The sequence below is a fragment of the Corythoichthys intestinalis genome, chromosome 13 (assembly GCF_030265065.1).
Source record: "Corythoichthys intestinalis isolate RoL2023-P3 chromosome 13, ASM3026506v1, whole genome shotgun sequence".
Lineage (NCBI taxonomy): Eukaryota > Metazoa > Chordata > Actinopteri > Syngnathiformes > Syngnathidae > Corythoichthys > Corythoichthys intestinalis.
This window is the reverse complement of record NC_080407.1, coordinates 18,249,816-18,269,109: the sequence shown is the minus strand read 5'-3', so window position 1 is coordinate 18,269,109 and position 19,294 is coordinate 18,249,816. Positions and strand designations below refer to the sequence as shown.

The window sequence follows — 19,294 nt, the reverse complement described above, 5'->3', positions numbered from 1 at the left end:
CACATTTGACACTCTTGCTCCCTACAGTATTTGCACCTAAGATCACGTAACACTAATGATTCACGTTACGCTGGGGAGGGAAAAAGGTGTACTGATTTGGGGATTTTTCACTTGAGTGTACTCACTTTTGTTGCCAGTGGTTTAAACATTAATGGCTGTATTTTGAGAGAATATATTTACACTGTATTATTAGATGTACACCGACTCGTTTTCACCTTTTGAAAAAGCCATATCTTCAGTGTTGTCCCGTGAAAGGACAATTAAATACTGCAGAAATACGAGGGGTGCACTCACTTTTGTGAGATACTGTGTGAGAAGTGAGGTAGAGAAGCAGGTGAGAAGATGGGGATGGTAAGAGGAAAGTGCATATGAGGAGAGGCGGATGAGAAAAGTAACAAGAGACGGAGAAATAGTCGAAACAAATGCATATTGAAACATTGTTATTTACAAATGACATGAACTGACTGATGAAAAGGTAAAAAAAAGTAAGAAATACCTTTTGCTGTTCAATCCAATTGATTGTTTCCTCTGATACACTCCGACGTCTCAGGAAAGTCACAATTTCCAACAAGTTCTTTGCCATCTTGGATCGGTGGAATTGAATAAACAAGAAAATCGGGAACTCGGAAGACAAAAATGAGAAGATGCAAAACATGTAAGCGCTCGGGAAGAACTATGAAAAATGGATATACAGACACACCATGTAGAAGAATTGTGAAGATTCACGATACATAAATTATTACTTTTAATATAAATACATCGAGCAAAACGTACGTTTGACTATTACCTTTTAATATAAATAAAACGTACATTTGGCCCTATCACAGTATTTTCTCATTGGCTGCAATTGACGGTGAAAACTTAATGAAGTGAAAGCTTTGTGTGTGATTACGACGGATATTATATCAAGTACTTAAAATAACAAGTTACCCTACCTTGGCTGGGAGCCACGACGTGTATGACTCTTTATATTGATTGTAATTTGATGCCAATGCACCAAAACGTCTTTTTGAAACAATCCAGAAGTACAGAATCACCACCGCTCTCGAGATGCACGCTGTTGTTCCAAGTCAATATAACGTTACGTACGCCGTAAGTGACGTCATAGCGTATTCGGGTGATATTGTGCTTTTCCTGAGCCTATATTTTATAATTTGCTTCATAAATAAAGAAACACGTTATCTTTTGGCTCATCTACATAAAATTATAATCAATAGATTGCTTTATATTGATGCTTCGTCGTAGCGCTCAGCTACGGTACATGTACGTAATGTGCGTAGCGGTTACGCTATGTAATGAGTTTAGTCTTGTAGTACCAGTACGGTTTTAATCTCGTCGTCCTTTTTCTTTTTCTTTTTTTTTCTCTCCTTGATTTGGCCCTAATCCTCCGTCGTAAAAAAACAACCCCTGTAAAAAAAAAAAAAAAAAAAAAAAAAAAAAAAAAAAAAAAAAAAAATCCTGCAAAAAATAATTTGGCAAAACTGAAAAAAAAAAAAAAAAAAACTCCAAGAAAATTGGAAATATTGCAAAAAAAAAAAAAAAAACTGGCAAAAAATACCTTCAAAAATAGGCAAACCCACACAAAAAACTGGAAAAAAAAAAAAAAAAAGTGAGCCCTCTTTTTTCGCAGTTAATGGGGACCAGAAACTGACCCCCCCCCCAAAATTTTTTTTAAAATGTCACATTTTTAATGACAAGTCCCCCAAAAAATTAAAACAGATAAAATTGTTTTTATTGTGTTCAATGTATTTATTCAGATTTAGCATTGGAAAGACATACATATAAGTCATGCTTTTTCACTTTTTCCCCCCAAAGTATAACTTAAAAAAACTTATGTATATATATTTAAATGGTTTTTAAACCCTTCAAATGTATTAATTGTGCTTTAAACACGATACTGTCCCATCGAATTAATTTAAACAAGAATAAAGTAGAAAATGCTTGTCTTTATTAAATGCTTCACTGTTATTTTTAATCGAAAAAAAAAATCCTCGATGGACTGAAGGCGTGAAGTAGCGAGGGATCACGTTGGGCATTCTGCGGCTGAGTGCAAAGAAAAGAGGAAGGGCTTCAAAAATTCCCGTAAACTTGCTCGATGGCAAACCGAGATAAAGATTATCAGCGCGAGTGCGGGACCACCGGGATGAGTCGGCGTGTCGAGGCAAGAAAAACGTTATTAAACTTTTCAAACGTCATAAAGTCGTTCAAGGAGAGCATCTTTTTCCATCTCCAATGCAGAAATCTGTCGATTTTTGTGACTCACCTCCTGTTAAAACAAAAAAATAACCTAATGGTGACAAAATATTGGCATAAATTAAATGTCAACAAACATCTGACCTGTGTGAGTAAGGTATGCTGCCATCGGAGGGCGCTTTCTATTGCTGAATTTCTGCTAATGTTACTGTCAGTCATGACAGAAGCCAGAGTTGCATTCACATAGTGTATGCGAGACCTTTCATTGCAGGAGTCAACCCGACTTTGGGTGTCGGCGTCCCCCTGTTTAGTTCTGTTCTTCGCGAGTCGATGACGGTACCAGAGTCGAGCTTGTTCCAGAATCTCCAGACCACAGTAGAGGATGTCTTTTTCCTTCTCGAGATCCTTAAGATGTTTAATCTGGATGATAGGGAAGCGTATTGCTGCCATTAAAAAAAGTCCAGTATCACGTATTTACATGATGATCTCATGTAACAACGTGATAATCATCATGTAAAAATTTGATCACTATCATCCATTGACATATGTGTTAATTATATAAAAACATGAAGACTATCATGTTAAAAATGTATAAATGGCATGTAAAAAGGTGAGAATTCGCATGTAAAAACATGGTAATTATTTAAAAATGCGCTATTACGTAAAAACGACATATCAATCATGTAAAAATGTAATAATTATCACGTAAAAACGCGGGAATTAACATGTTGAAACATGGTAATTGTTTAAATATATGATTTGTCATGTAAAAACGTGATACTTAGCATGTTCAAACGTGGTAACTACCTTGTCAAAACGTGATGCTTGTAATTAAAAACATGAAATTTATGTCAAAACGTGATCACAGTGCAGAAACGGAATAATTGTGACGTAAAAACGCGATAATTAGCATGCAAAAAGGTGATTATTAGCATGTAAAAACAATTAGCATGAAGAAACAATTATATAAAATGTAAAAACGTGATGCTACCATGTAAAAAGCTGATAATTAGCATGTAAAAACAATTAGCATGAAGACACAGTTATATAAAAATGTAAAAACATGATGGCTAACATGTAAACACGTGCTAATTATCATGAAAACATGCTAGTTATCATGTAAAACTATCATGTACAAACAATTATGTAAAAATGTGAGAATTAGCATCACATTTTGACATTGCTGTTACCATGTTTTGATATGCTTGTCATTAAAAATTTGAAATTTATGTCAAAACGTGATCATTATGTAAAAACGTAATAATTATCATGTAAAAAGGTGATAATTAGCATGTAAAAGCAATAATTAGCATGAAAAAAACAATTATATAAAAATGTAAAAACGTGATGGCTAACAGGTAAACACGAGCGCTCATAAAAACAAAATTATGTAAATAATTCGTAAATTATCATGTAAAAACACGATAATTGTTATGTAAAACATGCTAGCTATCATGTTAAACTAATGTACAAACAATTATGTAAAAATGTGATAATTAGCATGTCAAAACGTGGCAACTACCTTGTCATTAAAAACGTGAAATACAGTGAGGAGAACAAGTATTTGATACACTGTCAATGGGTTTTCCCATTGGTAGTGTATCAAATACTTGTTCTCCCCACTGTATATGTCAAAACCCGTCATCTTGCAAAAACGTAATAATTATGACGTAAAAACGTGATAATTAGCATGTAAAAGCAATAATGAAAAAAACAATTATATAAAAATGTAAAAACGCGATGGCTAACATGTAAACACATGCTAATTGTCATAAAAACAAAATTATGTAAAAAAAAAAAAAATCATAAATTATCATGTAAAAACGCGCTAATTGTCATGTAAAACATGCTAGCTATCATGTTAAAGTATTATGTACAAACAATTACGTAAAAATGTGATAATTAGCTTGTCAAAACGTGGTAACTAACTTGTCAAAACCTGATACTTGTCATTTAAAACGTGAAATATATGTCAAAACATGATCATTATTGAAAAAACGTAATAATTACGATGTAAAAATGTGATAATTAAGTATCATGTAAAAGCAATAATTAGCATGAAAAAACAATTATATAAAAATGTAAAAACGTGATGGCTAACAGGTAAACACGAGCTCTCATAAAAACAAAATTATGTAAATAATTCGTAAATTATCATGCTAAAACACGATAACTGTTATGTAAAACATGTTAAACTAATGTACAACACTGATTCTTGAGAATTTGCCAAAAACATGTATCACCTGAAAAAATGCTTATTCTGTTTGAAAATAATTACATTTTCACAAAAAACATGAATCAAATGTATAATCAGAGGGTTTTATACACATATGTAACAGGCTTTTATTGGTGGACTATCAATTTTAATAATTTTGTGACATTATGCTGGACCATTGCGTCCAAAATCAGCTGTCCCCTGACGGGAGCTTATCATTTCAATTTGATTTATGACATATGATGCACTCTTAAGTCAGACACTAAAAGCTGTACCTACCACTTGGAAAATCCATCAGGTCATCCCAACAAACCAAAAAGACTTTGAGATCAGATGCAGGTTGCTGTCATGTTTCTGCAGTGAACCAAACACTTGCGAATTTTTCAGCCCTATGACATGCCAGTTGAAGGCCAGTACACCCAGGGCCGAGGACGACGATGGCCCACCGCAAAAGAAAAAGAAAAGTCCTCTGGCAATGCTCATGGAGGAGATGGAGCAGGAAGAGGAGAGCGAGCCACAGGAAGTGGTGGAAGATGAAACACCAACCAGCAGGGTTCCACTTCCTGATGGGACTATAGCCGATCTATCTGCTGATAAAGTTCAGTGCAGAGATTGGCTTGCAGTGATTTATGACAAGAACTGGTGGTTGGGAAAGGCTGAAATGGTGGATGCTCAGCATGAAGATGTACAGGTGGAATTCTACCATCCTCATGGGCCTAACCCACAATTCAGTCCAAAACAGGGAGGTGGGAGAAGGGATGTGTGCTTCATACCATTTGAACACATTCTGGTCAAACTCGTGGAACCATCTGCACCAGGTCGTGCAAGCAGAAGAAGAGAGATATACAGCCTGTCTAATGAAGTCGTGGACTACATAGAGGAGAAACACGTACATTACAGGGGCTGACAAAGCTGAATGAGAGTTGGAGTGATAAAGTTGTCTTCTCTCCAATAGGACTATATGTTCAAAAATGTTGCCAATCAAATATGTATCACAGTGATCATACTTGTTCTTTGTTTTGCAAATTGTTAAATAAAGTTGTAAAACAAAAAAGCATGACTGGTGGTTTATATTTTGGAATTATATGTGAAAATGGAGGGCACTGTCACTAGCGTCAGATTTGTGTCACCACCGTCAGGTCCAATGTCACCTCCGTCAGAGGGACTTTTATTTGTTTTAAATACATATGTTTGCAATTTGTTACTTCGGTGCTCCTGGGCTATAAAGGTAAAATTCTATTTTATTAGAGAAATGTGTTTGTAGATTTTCAAAAATCATTATTGACATATTTAAGTGAAAAGTAAACGTTGGATTATGTAAGATCTTATCGAGGAGTATACTCGAAACAGTATAAAAAATAAAGGAAAGTGAATATTTACCGTTTAGCACCATATATGTGTACTTATAATGAAAGGCATTAGCTTGAAAAGCTCCAAATTGGTATTGGACTTGAAAAGTCAAAATAAATTAGCTTTTTATTGTGTCTGACGGTAGTAACAAATGCAACACAGTGACTCAAAAAGCATCCATTTTATGAAAAAGGTAAAAATTGGGGAGCTGACACCGGTACATTGCTGAACAGCTAAGACATTGGTCTATAATAACATTACTTCAGATTTTGCAATCAAAACATTTTTTTTTCAAACAAAAAAAAAAACCTGTTTTAGGCAAATTCTTAAGAATCACTGACAAACAATTATGTAAAAATGTGATAATTAGCATGTCAAAACGTGGCAACTGCCTTGTCATTAAAAACGTGAAATATATGTCAAAACCCGATCATCATGCAAAAACGTAATAACTATGACGTAAAAACGTGATAATTAGCATGCAGAAAGGTGATAATTAGCATGTAAAAACAATAATTAGCAAGGAGAAACAATTACGCAAAAATATAAAAACCAGATGGCTAACATGTAAACATCTGCTAATTGTCATTAAAATGAACTTATGTGAATATTTTATAAATTACCATGTAGAAACGCGATAATTGTCATATAAAACATGCTAGCTATCATGTAAAACTATCATGTACAAACATAATTATGTGAAAATATGATAATTAGCATGTAAAAATGTGATATTTAGCATTTAAAAAGGTGATAGTTAGCATGTAAAAATGTGATAATAACAAAAAAAGTCAAAACTATCCTTTAAAAACGTGACCATAATCATGTAGAAACATGAAAATTATGTAAAACGTGATAATTATGTAAAACATGCTAATTAAGTAAAATATTCTGTAAAACTGTGATAATTAGTATGTAAAAACTTAATAATTACAATGTAAAAACGTGACAATTGTCATAAAAACTGAATAAATATAATGTGAAAATCTGATAATTATCAATTAGAAATATGTAGAAACATGAAATTATGCCAAAATGTGATCATTAACCTGTAAAAAACGTGATACTTAGCATGTAAATACGTGATAATTAGCATGTGGAAACATGATCATTATCTAAAATTATGAAAGGTATTATGTAAATACATGATAATTATCGTGTAATAACGTAATTCTGGATAACTCATGTAATTAAGGATAACTTTTATGTAGAAACATGAAAATAATGTAAAAAATTTATTAGCATGTAAAATCATGTACAAATGTAATAATGGCCATGTAAAAGGTTGAAACACGATAATTGTGTCAGTATATGATTTATCATGTAAAAACGTGATCAATAGCATGTTTAGCCATGTGGCATTTTTTTGCCATCTGGCATTATTTTTGGTATGTGGCATTTTTTTAATATGTGGTAAAATTGATTTTGGTATGTGGCTTTTTTGGGGGGGTATGTGACATTTATTTTTTTTTGGTATGTGGCATTTTTGCAAAATGAATTTTGCCACATGGCATTTATTTTTTTTGCCATGCGGCATTTTTGTTGGCATGTGGCATTTTTTTTGCCATGTGGCAAAATTTGCCATGTGGCATTTTTATTTTTTTTTGCCATTTGGCTTTTTTTTGCCTTGTGCAAAATTAATTTTGCCATGTGGCATTTTTTTGTATGTGGCAAAAGGGATTTTGCCATGTGGAATTTTTTATGTCGCAAAATTGATTTTGCATTGTGGCATTTTTTTTTGCCATGTGGCATTTTCTTTGGTGTGCCGCAAAATTGATTTTGCCATTGTGGCATTTTTTTGGTATGTGGCAAAATGGATGTTGGTAGGTGGCTTTTTTATTTGCTATGTGGCATTTATTATTTTGGTATGTGGCATTTTTGCAGGCCGTGCACGTCCGTACCATTGACGGCTATGCACGTCCAAATTTCCCAGTCATTTTAAATGTCTTCCAAGCATTCAAAAATCACAACTACACGTTTTTCTCCAATTTAATATGAATGGAAAATTTTGACGCGTTAATGACATAGCCTTGGATGCCAGCTGAATGTCAACGCGCTGTAATGGTAATTGTATTGTCAAAAATCACAGCCACACATGTTTGCTAATTATAACGCATAGCATATAAAAATGTGATCATCAGCATGTAAAACAATGTGATTATCATGAGAAAAAAAACGTGCTAATTACCATGTAAAAATGTGATTATTATCATGTAAAAACATGAAAACTGACATGGAAACTGTAAAAATGTGAAAAGCGATCATTTATTTGAAAAATATTTGGGGTGTTGCAGCAATACGCTTCCATAGGAAGAGGTATGAAATCAAAAGCAGAAAAATAAACACTGCAAAGGTGTGGTGTTACACAAACCACACCTACTTAGTATATTGTCAGCTCTTAAAAGCTCTGTTACAAGCCTGCACTTGCTTGCCCTGTCAGCGAGAAGTTCAACAAGGAACAAAATTTTGTTTGAAAATCATTTTTTATCGAATAACTTTAACAGAACGTAGAAAACATAACATTAACTGCTGATACCGATACCAACAAGCACTTGTGTCATCTTTTAAAGCCACAGAAAATGAATCGTTCAGTCCTAGCTAAGATGTCGCTCACCCACAAGTAGAAGCGAAGCGCGTCCAGGCTCCCGAGGCCGCTCCGAAGCGGGATGAAGACCACCGTGTAAGAGCAGGACGCGTCCATCGTATCATCTGCGACCAGAAAAATTTCAGAGTGAGACGTAAGCGTGGAAGCAACAGTTGGAAAAAACAAGGGGAGAAGAAAAGAGCATGACAGCAAGATGCCCCTGGGGCGAGGCGATGAAAAATTCCACATGTCTCTGTCATCACAGTGACTAAAGAAGTGAAATTATGATAATATTTTTCCACAAAAACAGTCAAAAGTCACAAAAACTTAGAATTTAGGACAAAATTTCATGATTTTTTGATTTGTTCTGGAAGTTTTAACTGTTGAAATTCGCCTAAATTTGAATGTGACTTGCCAAAGTTCACCAGCAGAGGGCGTTGTAGTCATAAAGAATGATTGCAGCGTTTTTTGTTTTTTTTTAAGAAACGTTTACTTTGTTCAACACAAGGTGGTGCTAAAGCATCAATCCAAGTACAAATTCTGAGTAAAAAACCAAAAGTGACTATGAAATACAACAAAATATGTAAATAAAGCATCAGCAAGCATTAGCTTGTCAAAAAAACGTGATAAATTATCGTGTAAAAATGTAATACAATAAAAACATGCTCACTATTATGTAAAAAAGTGATAACTATCATCAACTAACATGATAATTATGGAAAAATGTGATCATTAGCATGTGAAAAGGTGATATTTAGCATGTAAAACATCGTGATAATTAGTAAAAACTATCATTTAAAAACGTGATCATGATCGTCTAGAAATATGAAAATTATGTGATAACCTGATCATTATGTAGAAACATGCTAATTATGTAAAAACATGTAAAACTGTGATAATTAGCATGTAAAGACGTCATAACTACCATGTAAAAACGTGATAATTGCCATGAAAACGTGACAATAATGTAAAAATGTGATCATCATCATGTAAAAATGTGATAACTATCCATGGCAAGTAAAAACGTGATAATTAGAATGTAAAAAGGTGATAATTAGCTTGTAAAAACAATAATTAGCATGAAGAAAAAAATTTATGTAGAAATACAATTATGGAAAAAGATGAAAATTCATTGAAAAAAATGATTATTATATGGTGTAAACATGGAAATTATTTTTAAAAATGTGATAATTACCCTGTCCAAACAAGATAATTGTGTAAAAATGTGATTATCATGTAAAAACGTGATAATTAGCATGTAAAAACGTGATGTCATTAAAAAACGAGAAATGTAAGTTAAAATTATGTAAAAACATAATAATTTTGACGTTAAAAATATGACGTTTGTAAATACGTGACAATTATTGAGTAAAAATGCAATAGCATGTAGAAATGTGATAGCTAACATAAGCGCGTGACAATTGTAAGAAATAAAATGTAAAAATGTGATAACTTACAGTGAGGAGAACAAGTATTTGATACACTGCCAATGGGTTTTCCCATTGACTGTGTAACAAATACTTGTTCTCCCCACTGTATCATGTAGAAACGGGATAATTATCACATAAAACATGCTAGCAATCATGCAAAACATTCATGTGCAAACATTTATGTAAAAATGTGATAATTAGCATGTAAAAACATGATAATTAGCATGCGAAAAGGTGATATTTAGCTTGATGTATAAAATGTATAAAATACAAAATATGTGATTAAGGCATCAAGATTTGGTGTCTGAAGGCTCGTGAGGTTAGCTTACGTGTTAGCTTTAGCATTAGCTGAATAGCAAAGTGAAATAAATATGTGACATTAGTTGTAGTTCTTTAAATTTACCAATAAATAGTCGTGTTCTGTGGATTATTCAGATTATAAATTCGATTTTTACGTCAAAACGCCACTCCCTGCGGGTGTAAGAAAGAGGTCAAAGGGTAGACCGCAGAAGGTAAAATGGTCCTAGCAAGCGTTTGAGGTCCCTCCTGTCATAATTAGCATGTAAAAAAATGGTATAAATATGTAAAAATGTAAAAAAAAACTTCCCTTAAAATTGTGATTCTGATCCGGTAGAAACATGAAAAACTATGTAAAAATTTAATAAATACTTTAAAAAATAATCAACATGTAAAAAACGTGATAATTATGTAGAAACAAGCTAATTATGTTAAAACATTATGTACAAAGATAAAAAAATCATGTAAAACGGTAATAATTATCATGTAAAAACGTCAGAACTGCCATGTAAAAACGTGATAATTGTCATAAAAACATGAAAATTATGTAAAAAGGGGACAATTATCATTGAAAAATGCGACAATTATCAATTAAATACGTTAATTATCATGTAGAAACATGAAATTCTCAAAATGTGATAGCATTTAAAAAAAACGTGATTATAATGAAAAAATGCGCTTATTATCATGTAAAAATGTGATAAATTATCACCTAGAAACGCGATAATCATCACGTAAAAACATGCCAGCTATCATGTAAAACTTATGTACAAACATATGTAAAAAGGTGATAATTACCATGTAAAAACGTGATAATTACCATGTAAAAACGTGATAATTAGCATGTAAAAAAGTGATATGTAGATACATGATAATTATCATGTAAAAAAGTGATATCATGTAAATACCTGATAATTAGGTAGAAATGCGAAAACTATCATTTAAAACGTGTTAATTATCTTGTCACAACGTAATTCTGTAAAACATGCTAACTATCATGTAAAAAAGTGATAACTATCATCAACAAAAATGATAATCTTGTAAAAATGTGAGCAGTAGCATGTAAAAACATGATAATTAGCATGTGAAAATGTGATATTTAGCATGTGAAAACATGATAATTATGCACTCATTTAGAAATGTGATCACGATCGTGTGAACATGAAAATGTTAAAAACCTGATAATTATGTAGAAAAATGCTAAAAACGAAAAAGCTCATATAAAACTGTGATAATTAGCATGTAAAAATGAAATAACTACCATGTAAAACCGTGAAAATTTTCACAATAAGGGGAAAATTATGTAAAAATAATGTAAAAAAAATTATACAAAAATTTGAAAACTATCATTTAAAAATATGATTATGATTGTGTAGAAACATGAAAATGATGTAAAAACGTAATATGTATAAATATGTAAAAGCGTAACAACCACCATGTAAAAACTTGATAATTCTCATTTTAAAAAATCATGCAAAAATGTGATAAATTATGTAGAAACATGATCATTATGATAAAACGTGATAGCTAACATGTAAGCACTTGATAATTGTCTTAAAAATAAAATTATGTAAAAATGTGATAAATCATCACGCAGAAACACGATAATTACCACGTAAAACATGCTAGCTATCTTGTAAAACTATCATGTACAAACTTATTTATGTAAAAATGTGGTAATTAGCATGTAAAAACAATTAGCATGTGAAAAGGTGATATTTAGATTTTAAATGTATAAAATACAACAAAATATGTAATTATAGCATCAAGTTTTAGTATTGAAAAGCTTATGAGGTTAGCTTGCGCTTTAGCATTAGCTGAATAGCAAAGCTGAATATGGAAAGAAGTAGTTCTGTAAATTTACCAATAAATAGTAGTACTCTAGATTTGTCAGATTATAAATTCTATTTTAATGCCAGAACGCCACTCGTTGTGGGTGTGTTAGGTCGGCGTGTAAGAAAGAGGTCAAAGGTTAAACTGCAGAAGGTGTAAACCGATCCTTTGTTTTCGTCCTTGCAAGTGTTTGAGGCCCCTCGTGTCACCATTTCGCGGAATTGCGCTTCGTGGAGGAATAGTATGCTTGACGTGCGTGGTTGGAGAAGTTCTCTAATGAATAAGAGTACAAATATAGCTTAAATAATGTACAGTATGTGGTTTTAAGAACAGCTGGCAAGGGTGTGGTGCTGCGGTGAAAAGGTGCTGTGTTTCAGCTGATGTGGTTTTGCCCTTATCTTCATCTGGTTCACAGCTGGTCTGCCTAATGTAGTACTAGTATGTGCGTAGGCACAATAATAGAATAGAATAGATAGCTTTTATTGTCATAAAAAAATGTAGTACAGTAAGGGGCATATACGTGTGTACATAAAAAATGTACTCTTCCCCCAAAATTAGCCAAAAAACTGCCCCATTCATTTTTATAGTGATGCCATTGACAGCCATGTAGGTCCAAACGTCCCATTTATTTTCAATGAAAACATAGGTTTTTGAGATTTTTTTACCATTTACCATTAGAGCCCATTGACATTTTGTGCCATCAAAATGTCCCCAAATGACCAGGAAGAGACTTGATATCAATAGGACGTGTCCCTGAAAAGTCCCCAAATTAACAGGAAGTGACCTAAAACCAACTGGCCGTGTCCCCTGAATGGATATCCACAGGACATGTCCACCAAATCTCCCTAAATTGACAGGAAGTGACCTGATATCAACAGGACGTGTCCCCAGATCAACAGGAAGTGACCTGATATCAACAGGACGTGTCCCTGAAATGTCCCCAAATTAACTGGATGTGACCTGATATCAACAGGATGTGTCCCTCAAATGGATATCAACAGGACATGTCCACTCAATGTCTCTAAATTAACAGGAAGTGACCTGCTATCAACAGGACCTGCCCACCAAATGGATATCAACAGGACGTGTCCCGAAATGTCCCCAAGTCAACAGAAAGTGACCTGATATCAACAGGATGTGTCCCCGAAATGTCCCCAAATCAACAGGAAGTGAGCTGATATCAACAGAATGTGTCCCCCAAATAGATATCAACATGACATGTCCCTGAAATGTCTCCAAATCAACAGGAAGTGAGCTGATATCAACAGAACGTGTCCCCCAAATAGATATCAACATGACATGTCCCTGAAATGTCTCCAAATCAACAGGAAGTGACCTGATATCAACAGAATGTGTCCCCTACATGGATATCAACATGACATGTCCCTGAAATGTCCCCAAATCAACAGGAAGTGTTCTGATAGCAACAGAACGTGTCCCCGAAATGTCCCCAAATCAACAGGAAGTGACCGCATATCAACAGGACGTGTCCCCCAAATGGATATCAACAGGACGTGTCGCCGTAATGTCCCCAAATCAAGGGAAAGTCACCTGACGTTAAAAGGACTTGATATCAATAGGACGTGTCCCTGAAAAGTCCCCAAATTAACAGGAAGTGACCTAAAACCAACTGGCCGTTTCCCCTGAATGGATATCCACAGGACATGTCCACCAAATCTCCCTAAATTGACAGGAAGTGACCTGATATCAACAGGACGTGTCCCCAGATCAACAGGAAGTGACCTGATATCAACAGGACATGTCCACTCAATGTCTCTAAATTAACAGGAAGTGACCTGCTATCAACAGGACCTGCCCACCAAATGGATATCAACAGGACGTGTCCCAAAATGTCCCCAAGTCAACAGAAAGTGACCTGATATCAACAGGATGTGTCCCCGAAATGTCCCCAAATCAACAGGAAGTGAGCTGATATCAACAGAATGTGTCCCCCAAATAGATATCAACATGACATGTCCCTGAAATGTCTCCAAATCAACAGGAAGTGAGTTGATATCAACAGAACGTGTCCCCCAAATAGATATCAACATGACATGTCCCTGAAATGTCTCCAAATCAACAGGAAGTGACCTGATATCAACAGAATGTGTCCCCTACATGGATATCAACATGACATGTCCCTGAAATGTCCCCAAGTCAACAGAAAGTGACCTGATATCAACAGAACGTGTCCCCCAAATAGATATCAACATGACATGTCCCTGAAATGTCTCCAAATCAACAGGAAGTGACCTGATATCAACAGAATGTGTCCCCTACATGGATATCAACATGACATGTCCCTGAAATGTCCCCAAATCAACAGGAAGTGTTCTGATAGCAACAGAACGTGTCCCCGAAATGTCCCCAAATCAACAGGAAGTGACCTGATATCAACAAGACGTGTCCGCGAAATGTCCCCAAATCAACAGGAAGTGACCGCATATCAACAGGACGTGTCCCCCAAATGGATATCAACAGGACGTGTCGCCGTAATGTCCCCAAATCAAGGGAAAGTCACCTGATGTTAAAAGGACCTGTCCCCATAATGTCCCCAAATCAACAGGGAGTGACCTGATATCAACAGTAGGTGTCCCTGAAATGTCCCAAAATCAACAGGAAGTGACCCGATAGCAATAGGACGTGTCCCCGAAATGTCCCCAAATTAATGAAATGAAGCTTCTTGAAGCAATGAAGCTTTGCAGCCAATTGGTTCAAAGCTTCATGGTGGTTCATTTGGTATTATGACACTCGTATGATGCCACTTTCAAATAAAGTGTTACCGGTTAATATCTTTTGGTGTAAATATCCCATAATACAGTGAGGACAGCCGCGGCTTATAGTCCAGTGTGGCTCATCTATGAGCAAATGCTGTTTTTGTGCCAAAATTTGGTCGGTAGCAACTTATAGTCATAGTGCGATAATTACAGTACTAACTTAAAGTATCTTAAATACTTTAAAACAAATGAAGTAGTCACGAAAAGTAGCCTGAATGTTGATTTAATGCACTATTAGGAGGACGTGTGTGGTCTGTAATACGCCCATTTTCAAATCTTATCCCACTGTGACGTTTGAATGCTTAAAAAAAAACAGATTAAGCGCTTTTCTTCCATTCACATTGTCGCGCAGAACCACCTAATTTATTCAAGGGGCGAGGACAATGGATTTTAAATACTGCATAGCTAAGTGATTAGGAGGCTCTAGACAACAGAGGATTAGGATTTTAATGCAGCGCAGTAAGATGACTGTAAATAACAGGTCAGAGTGCGGACAAACATGGTGAAGGCCTCATTTTTGTGGCGAAGGCCCCTTAAATATGACAGTGTATAAAGGACCACTTGACACACAGATTAGTGGGCTATTAGGGAATTGGGTCAGCATGGCTAACGATTCATTATGTACGAGCATGAGAGAGCTCAAATGGAACCGGTCTCAGGTTCTGGAACTGTTGCTTGGGAGCTGTCAGTTGAACAACCTTGAACTTCAATCAGAGCGAGACCCGCCCCTCCTCACCCCCTTTTTTTTCTTTCTTGGAGACCAGCAACACGTGAATACTGTTGTTGAACATTCCACAGTTGTGACATAATTACTCCTATACATTGGCTGTCACATGCAAAACAATGGCCGCAGCATGACGGCCATTTTAGCAGCAGGGCCGAGAATGAAAAGTGGTATTTGGTATGTGTCGAAACTGATTTTGCCATGTGATTTTTTTTGCCATGTGGCAAAATGCATTTTGGCATGTGGCATTTTTTCTGTATGTGGCAATATGGAATTTGGCATGTGGCATTTTTTGCCATGTGGCCTTTTTATGGTACGTGGCAAAATGGATTTGGCCATGTGGAAGTTTTTTGGTATGTGGCAACATGGATTTTGGTGTGTGGCATTTTTTTGGTATGTGGCAACATGGATTTTGGTATGTGGCATTTTTATGGTATGTGGCAAAATGGATTTTGGCATGTGGCATTCTTTTTTGGTATGTGGCAAAATGGATTTTGGCATGTGGCATTTTTTTTTGCAATGTGACATTTTTTTGTATGTGGCAATATGGAATTTTGGCATGTGGCATTTTTTGCCATGTGGCATTTTTATGGTATGTGGCAAAACAGATTTTGGCATGTGGCATTTTTTGTGTATGTGGCAATATGGGTTTTGGCATGTGGCATTTTTTGCCATGTGGCATTTTTATGGTATGTGGCAAAATGGATTTATGCATGTAGCATTTTTTTTGCAATGTGGCATTTTTTTTTGCTATATAGCAAAATGTATTTTGGCATGTGGCATTCTTTTGGTCTGTGGCAAAATGGATTTATGGATGTGGCATCTTTTCAGCATGTGGCAAAATGTATTTTGGCATTTGGCATTTATTTTGGTATGTGGCATTTTTTGGGTATTTGGCAAAATGAATTTTGGTATGTGGCATTTCTTTTTTGTATGTGGCAAAATGGATTTTGCCATGCGGCATTTATTTTGGTATGTGGCAAAACGGATGTTGGGATGTGGCATGTTTTTATCATGTGGCATTTTTTTGGGTATGTGGCATTTTTTGGTATGTGGCAAAATGGATTTTGGCATTTGGCATTTTTTGGTCCGTGGCAAAATGGATTTATGCATGTGGCATCTTTTCAGCATGTGGCAAAATGGATTTTGGTATGTGGCAAAATGGATTTATGCATGGGACATTTTATTGGTATGTTGCAATATGGATTTTGACATGTGGCATTTTTTTGGTATGTGGCAAAATGGATTTATGCATGGGACATTTTATTGGTATGTTGCAATATGGATTTTGGCATGTGGCATTTTTTTGGTATATGGCAAAATGGATTTTGGCATGTGGCATTTTTTTTGCTATATAGCAAAATGTATTTTGGCACGTGGCATTTTTTGGTCTGTGGCAAAATGGATTTATGCATGTGGCATCTTTTCAGCATGTGGCAAAATGGATTTTGGCATGTGGCATTTTTTTTGCTATAGAGCAAAATGTATTTTGGCATGTGGCCTTTTTTTGGGGTATGTGGTAACATGGATTTCTTCAGGTGGCATTTTTTTGGGATGTGGCAAAATGGGTTTTAGCATTTGGCATTCATTTTGGTCTGTGGCAAAATGGATTTTGCCATGCGGCATTCATTTTGGTATGTGGCAAAATGGAATTTGGGATGTGGCATTATTTTGCTATGTGGCAAAATGTATTTTGGCATATGGCATGTTTTTATCATGTGGCATTTTTTTGGGGTATGTGGCATTTTTTGGTATGTGGCAAAATGGATTTTGGCATGTGGCATTTTTTGGTCCGTGGCAAAATGGATTTATGCATGTGGCATCTTTTCAGCATGTGGCAAAATGGATTTTGGCATGTGGCATTTATTTTGGCATATGGCATTTTTTTTTGCTATGTGGCAAAATGCATTTTGACATGTGGCATTTTTTTGGTATGTGGCAAAATGGATTCATGCATGGGACATTTTATTGGTATGTTCCAATGTGGATTTTGGCATTTGGCATTTATTTTGGTATGTGGCATTTCTTTTTGGTATGCTGCAAAATGGATTTTGCCATGTGGCATTTTTTTTGGGATGTGGCAAAATAGATTTTGCCATGTGGAATTTTTTTGGTATGTGGCAAAATGGATTTTGGCATGTGGCATTTTTTTGCTATATAGCAAAATGTATTTTGGCATGTGGCATTTTTTGGGGGTATGTGGTAACATGGATTTCTTCAGGTGGCATTTTTTTGGGATGTGGCAAAATGGGTTTTAGCATTTGGCATTCATTTTGGTCTGGAATTTTTTTGGTATTTGGCAAAATGTATTTTGGCATGTGGCATTTCTTTTTGGTATGTGGCAAAATGGATGTTGGGATGTGGCATTATTTTGGTATGTGGCAAAATGTATTTTGGCATATGGCATGTTTTTATCATGTGGATTTTTTTTTTGGGTATGTGGCATTTTTTGGTATGTGGCAAAATGGATTTTGGCATGTGGCATTTTTTGGTCCGTGGCAAAATGGATTTATCCATGTGGCATCTTTTCAGCATGTGGCAAAATGGATTTTGGCATGTGGCATTTATTTTGGCATATGGCATTTTTTTTTTTGCTATGTGGCAAAATGCATTTTGACATGTGGCATTTTTTTGGTATGTGGCAAAATGGATTTATGCATGCGACATTTTATTGGTATGTTGCAATATGGATTTTGGCATTTATTTTGGTATGTGGCATTTCTTTTTGGTATGCTGCAAAATGGATTTTGCCATGTGGCATTTTTTGGGGGATGTGGCAAAATAAGATTTTGCCATGTGGCATTTTTTTTGGTATGTGGCAAAATGGATTTTGGCATGTGGCATTTTTTTGCTATATAGCAAAATGTATTTTGGGATGTGGCATTTTTTTGGTGTATGTGGTAACATGGATTTATTCAATTGGCATTTTTTGGTATGTGGCAAAATGTATTTTGGTATGCGGCATTTTTTTAGCATGTGGCATTTATTTGATATGTGGCAAAATTGATTTTGCCAAGTGGCATTTTTTTTTTGCCATGTAGGAAAATTAATTTTTGCATGTGGCATTCTTTTTGGTATGTGGCAAAATGGATTTTGTTATGTGGCATTTTTGGGGGGGGTATGTGGCAAAATCGATTTTGGTATCTGGCATAGCCTTATTTGGGTGCCAGTCGAAATTTAATGCACTGTAATGTAAAGTGTATGGTCAAAAATCACAGCCACACGTTTTTCTGTCATTTAAAATGAATAGTCAAAGGCATGGACGTGCATGGCCTGCAAAATGCCATATACCCCCAAAAAATGCCACATAACAAAATCCATTTTGCAACATACCAAAAAAAAATCCCACATACCAATATCCATTTTGCCACATACCAAAATCCATTTTGCAACATACAAAAAAAATCCCACATACCAATATCCATTTTGCCACATACCAAAATACATTTTTCCACATGGAAAAAAAAATGCCACATGATAAAATCCCTTTTGCCATATACCCCCAAAAAATGCCACATGCCAAAATCAATTTTGCCACTTACCCAAAAAAAAAAGTGCCACATTCCAAATACCACTTTTCATTCTGGCTGTCTCTCCATTTTAGCTGCTTTTATGCTTCAGTAAAAACATTTCCCGCCGTTTTCAACCGACGAGTGAGCACTTGAGTTAAAAATAGCCAACTATGTGAATGGAAACATGAGTGAGTGGCGTTGGCAAGCCTCTAAAACCTTAAAGTTGACCGACATCTGTGTAATACGGGATAGGAAGAGGCGTAAACAGCTATTGGGTGAAGTGATCAAACTTAGTTACCGTAATTTTCGGACCATAAGGCGCACCTGACAAAAAGCCTCCACCCACCAAATTTAAGACAAAAACCGCATTTGTTCATTG

At 35.2% G+C, this 19,294-nt stretch overlaps 1 protein-coding gene across 1 annotated transcript; it reads right to left on the bottom strand.

The window, feature by feature from the left end:
- Positions 1 to 1,796: 1,796 nt before the first annotated feature.
- Positions 1,797 to 8,492, bottom strand: sapcd1 (suppressor APC domain containing 1). Its single transcript, XM_057856291.1, has 3 exons — positions 8,373 to 8,492; positions 2,338 to 2,613; positions 1,797 to 2,266 (listed from the first exon to the last, which is right to left on the bottom strand). The coding sequence occupies exons 1-3, from the start codon at positions 8,457 to 8,459 to the stop codon at positions 2,186 to 2,188; spliced, it is 444 nt and encodes a 147-aa protein (XP_057712274.1). The 5' UTR covers positions 8,460 to 8,492; the 3' UTR covers positions 1,797 to 2,185.
- Between the last annotated feature and the right edge of the window lie 10,802 nt (positions 8,493 to 19,294).

Coding starts and splice junctions, on each gene's coding strand:
- sapcd1 (XM_057856291.1), bottom strand. CDS start 8,459: ATGGACGCGTCCTGCTCTTACACGGTGGTCTTCATCCCGCTTCGGAGC. Junction 2,614..8,372: donor CGCTTCGCTTCTACTTGTGG/GTGAGCGACATC, acceptor CCTATCATCCAG/ATTAAACATCTTAAGGATCT. Junction 2,267..2,337: donor AGCATACCTTACTCACACAG/GTCAGATGTTTG, acceptor TTGTTTTAACAG/GAGGTGAGTCACAAAAATCG.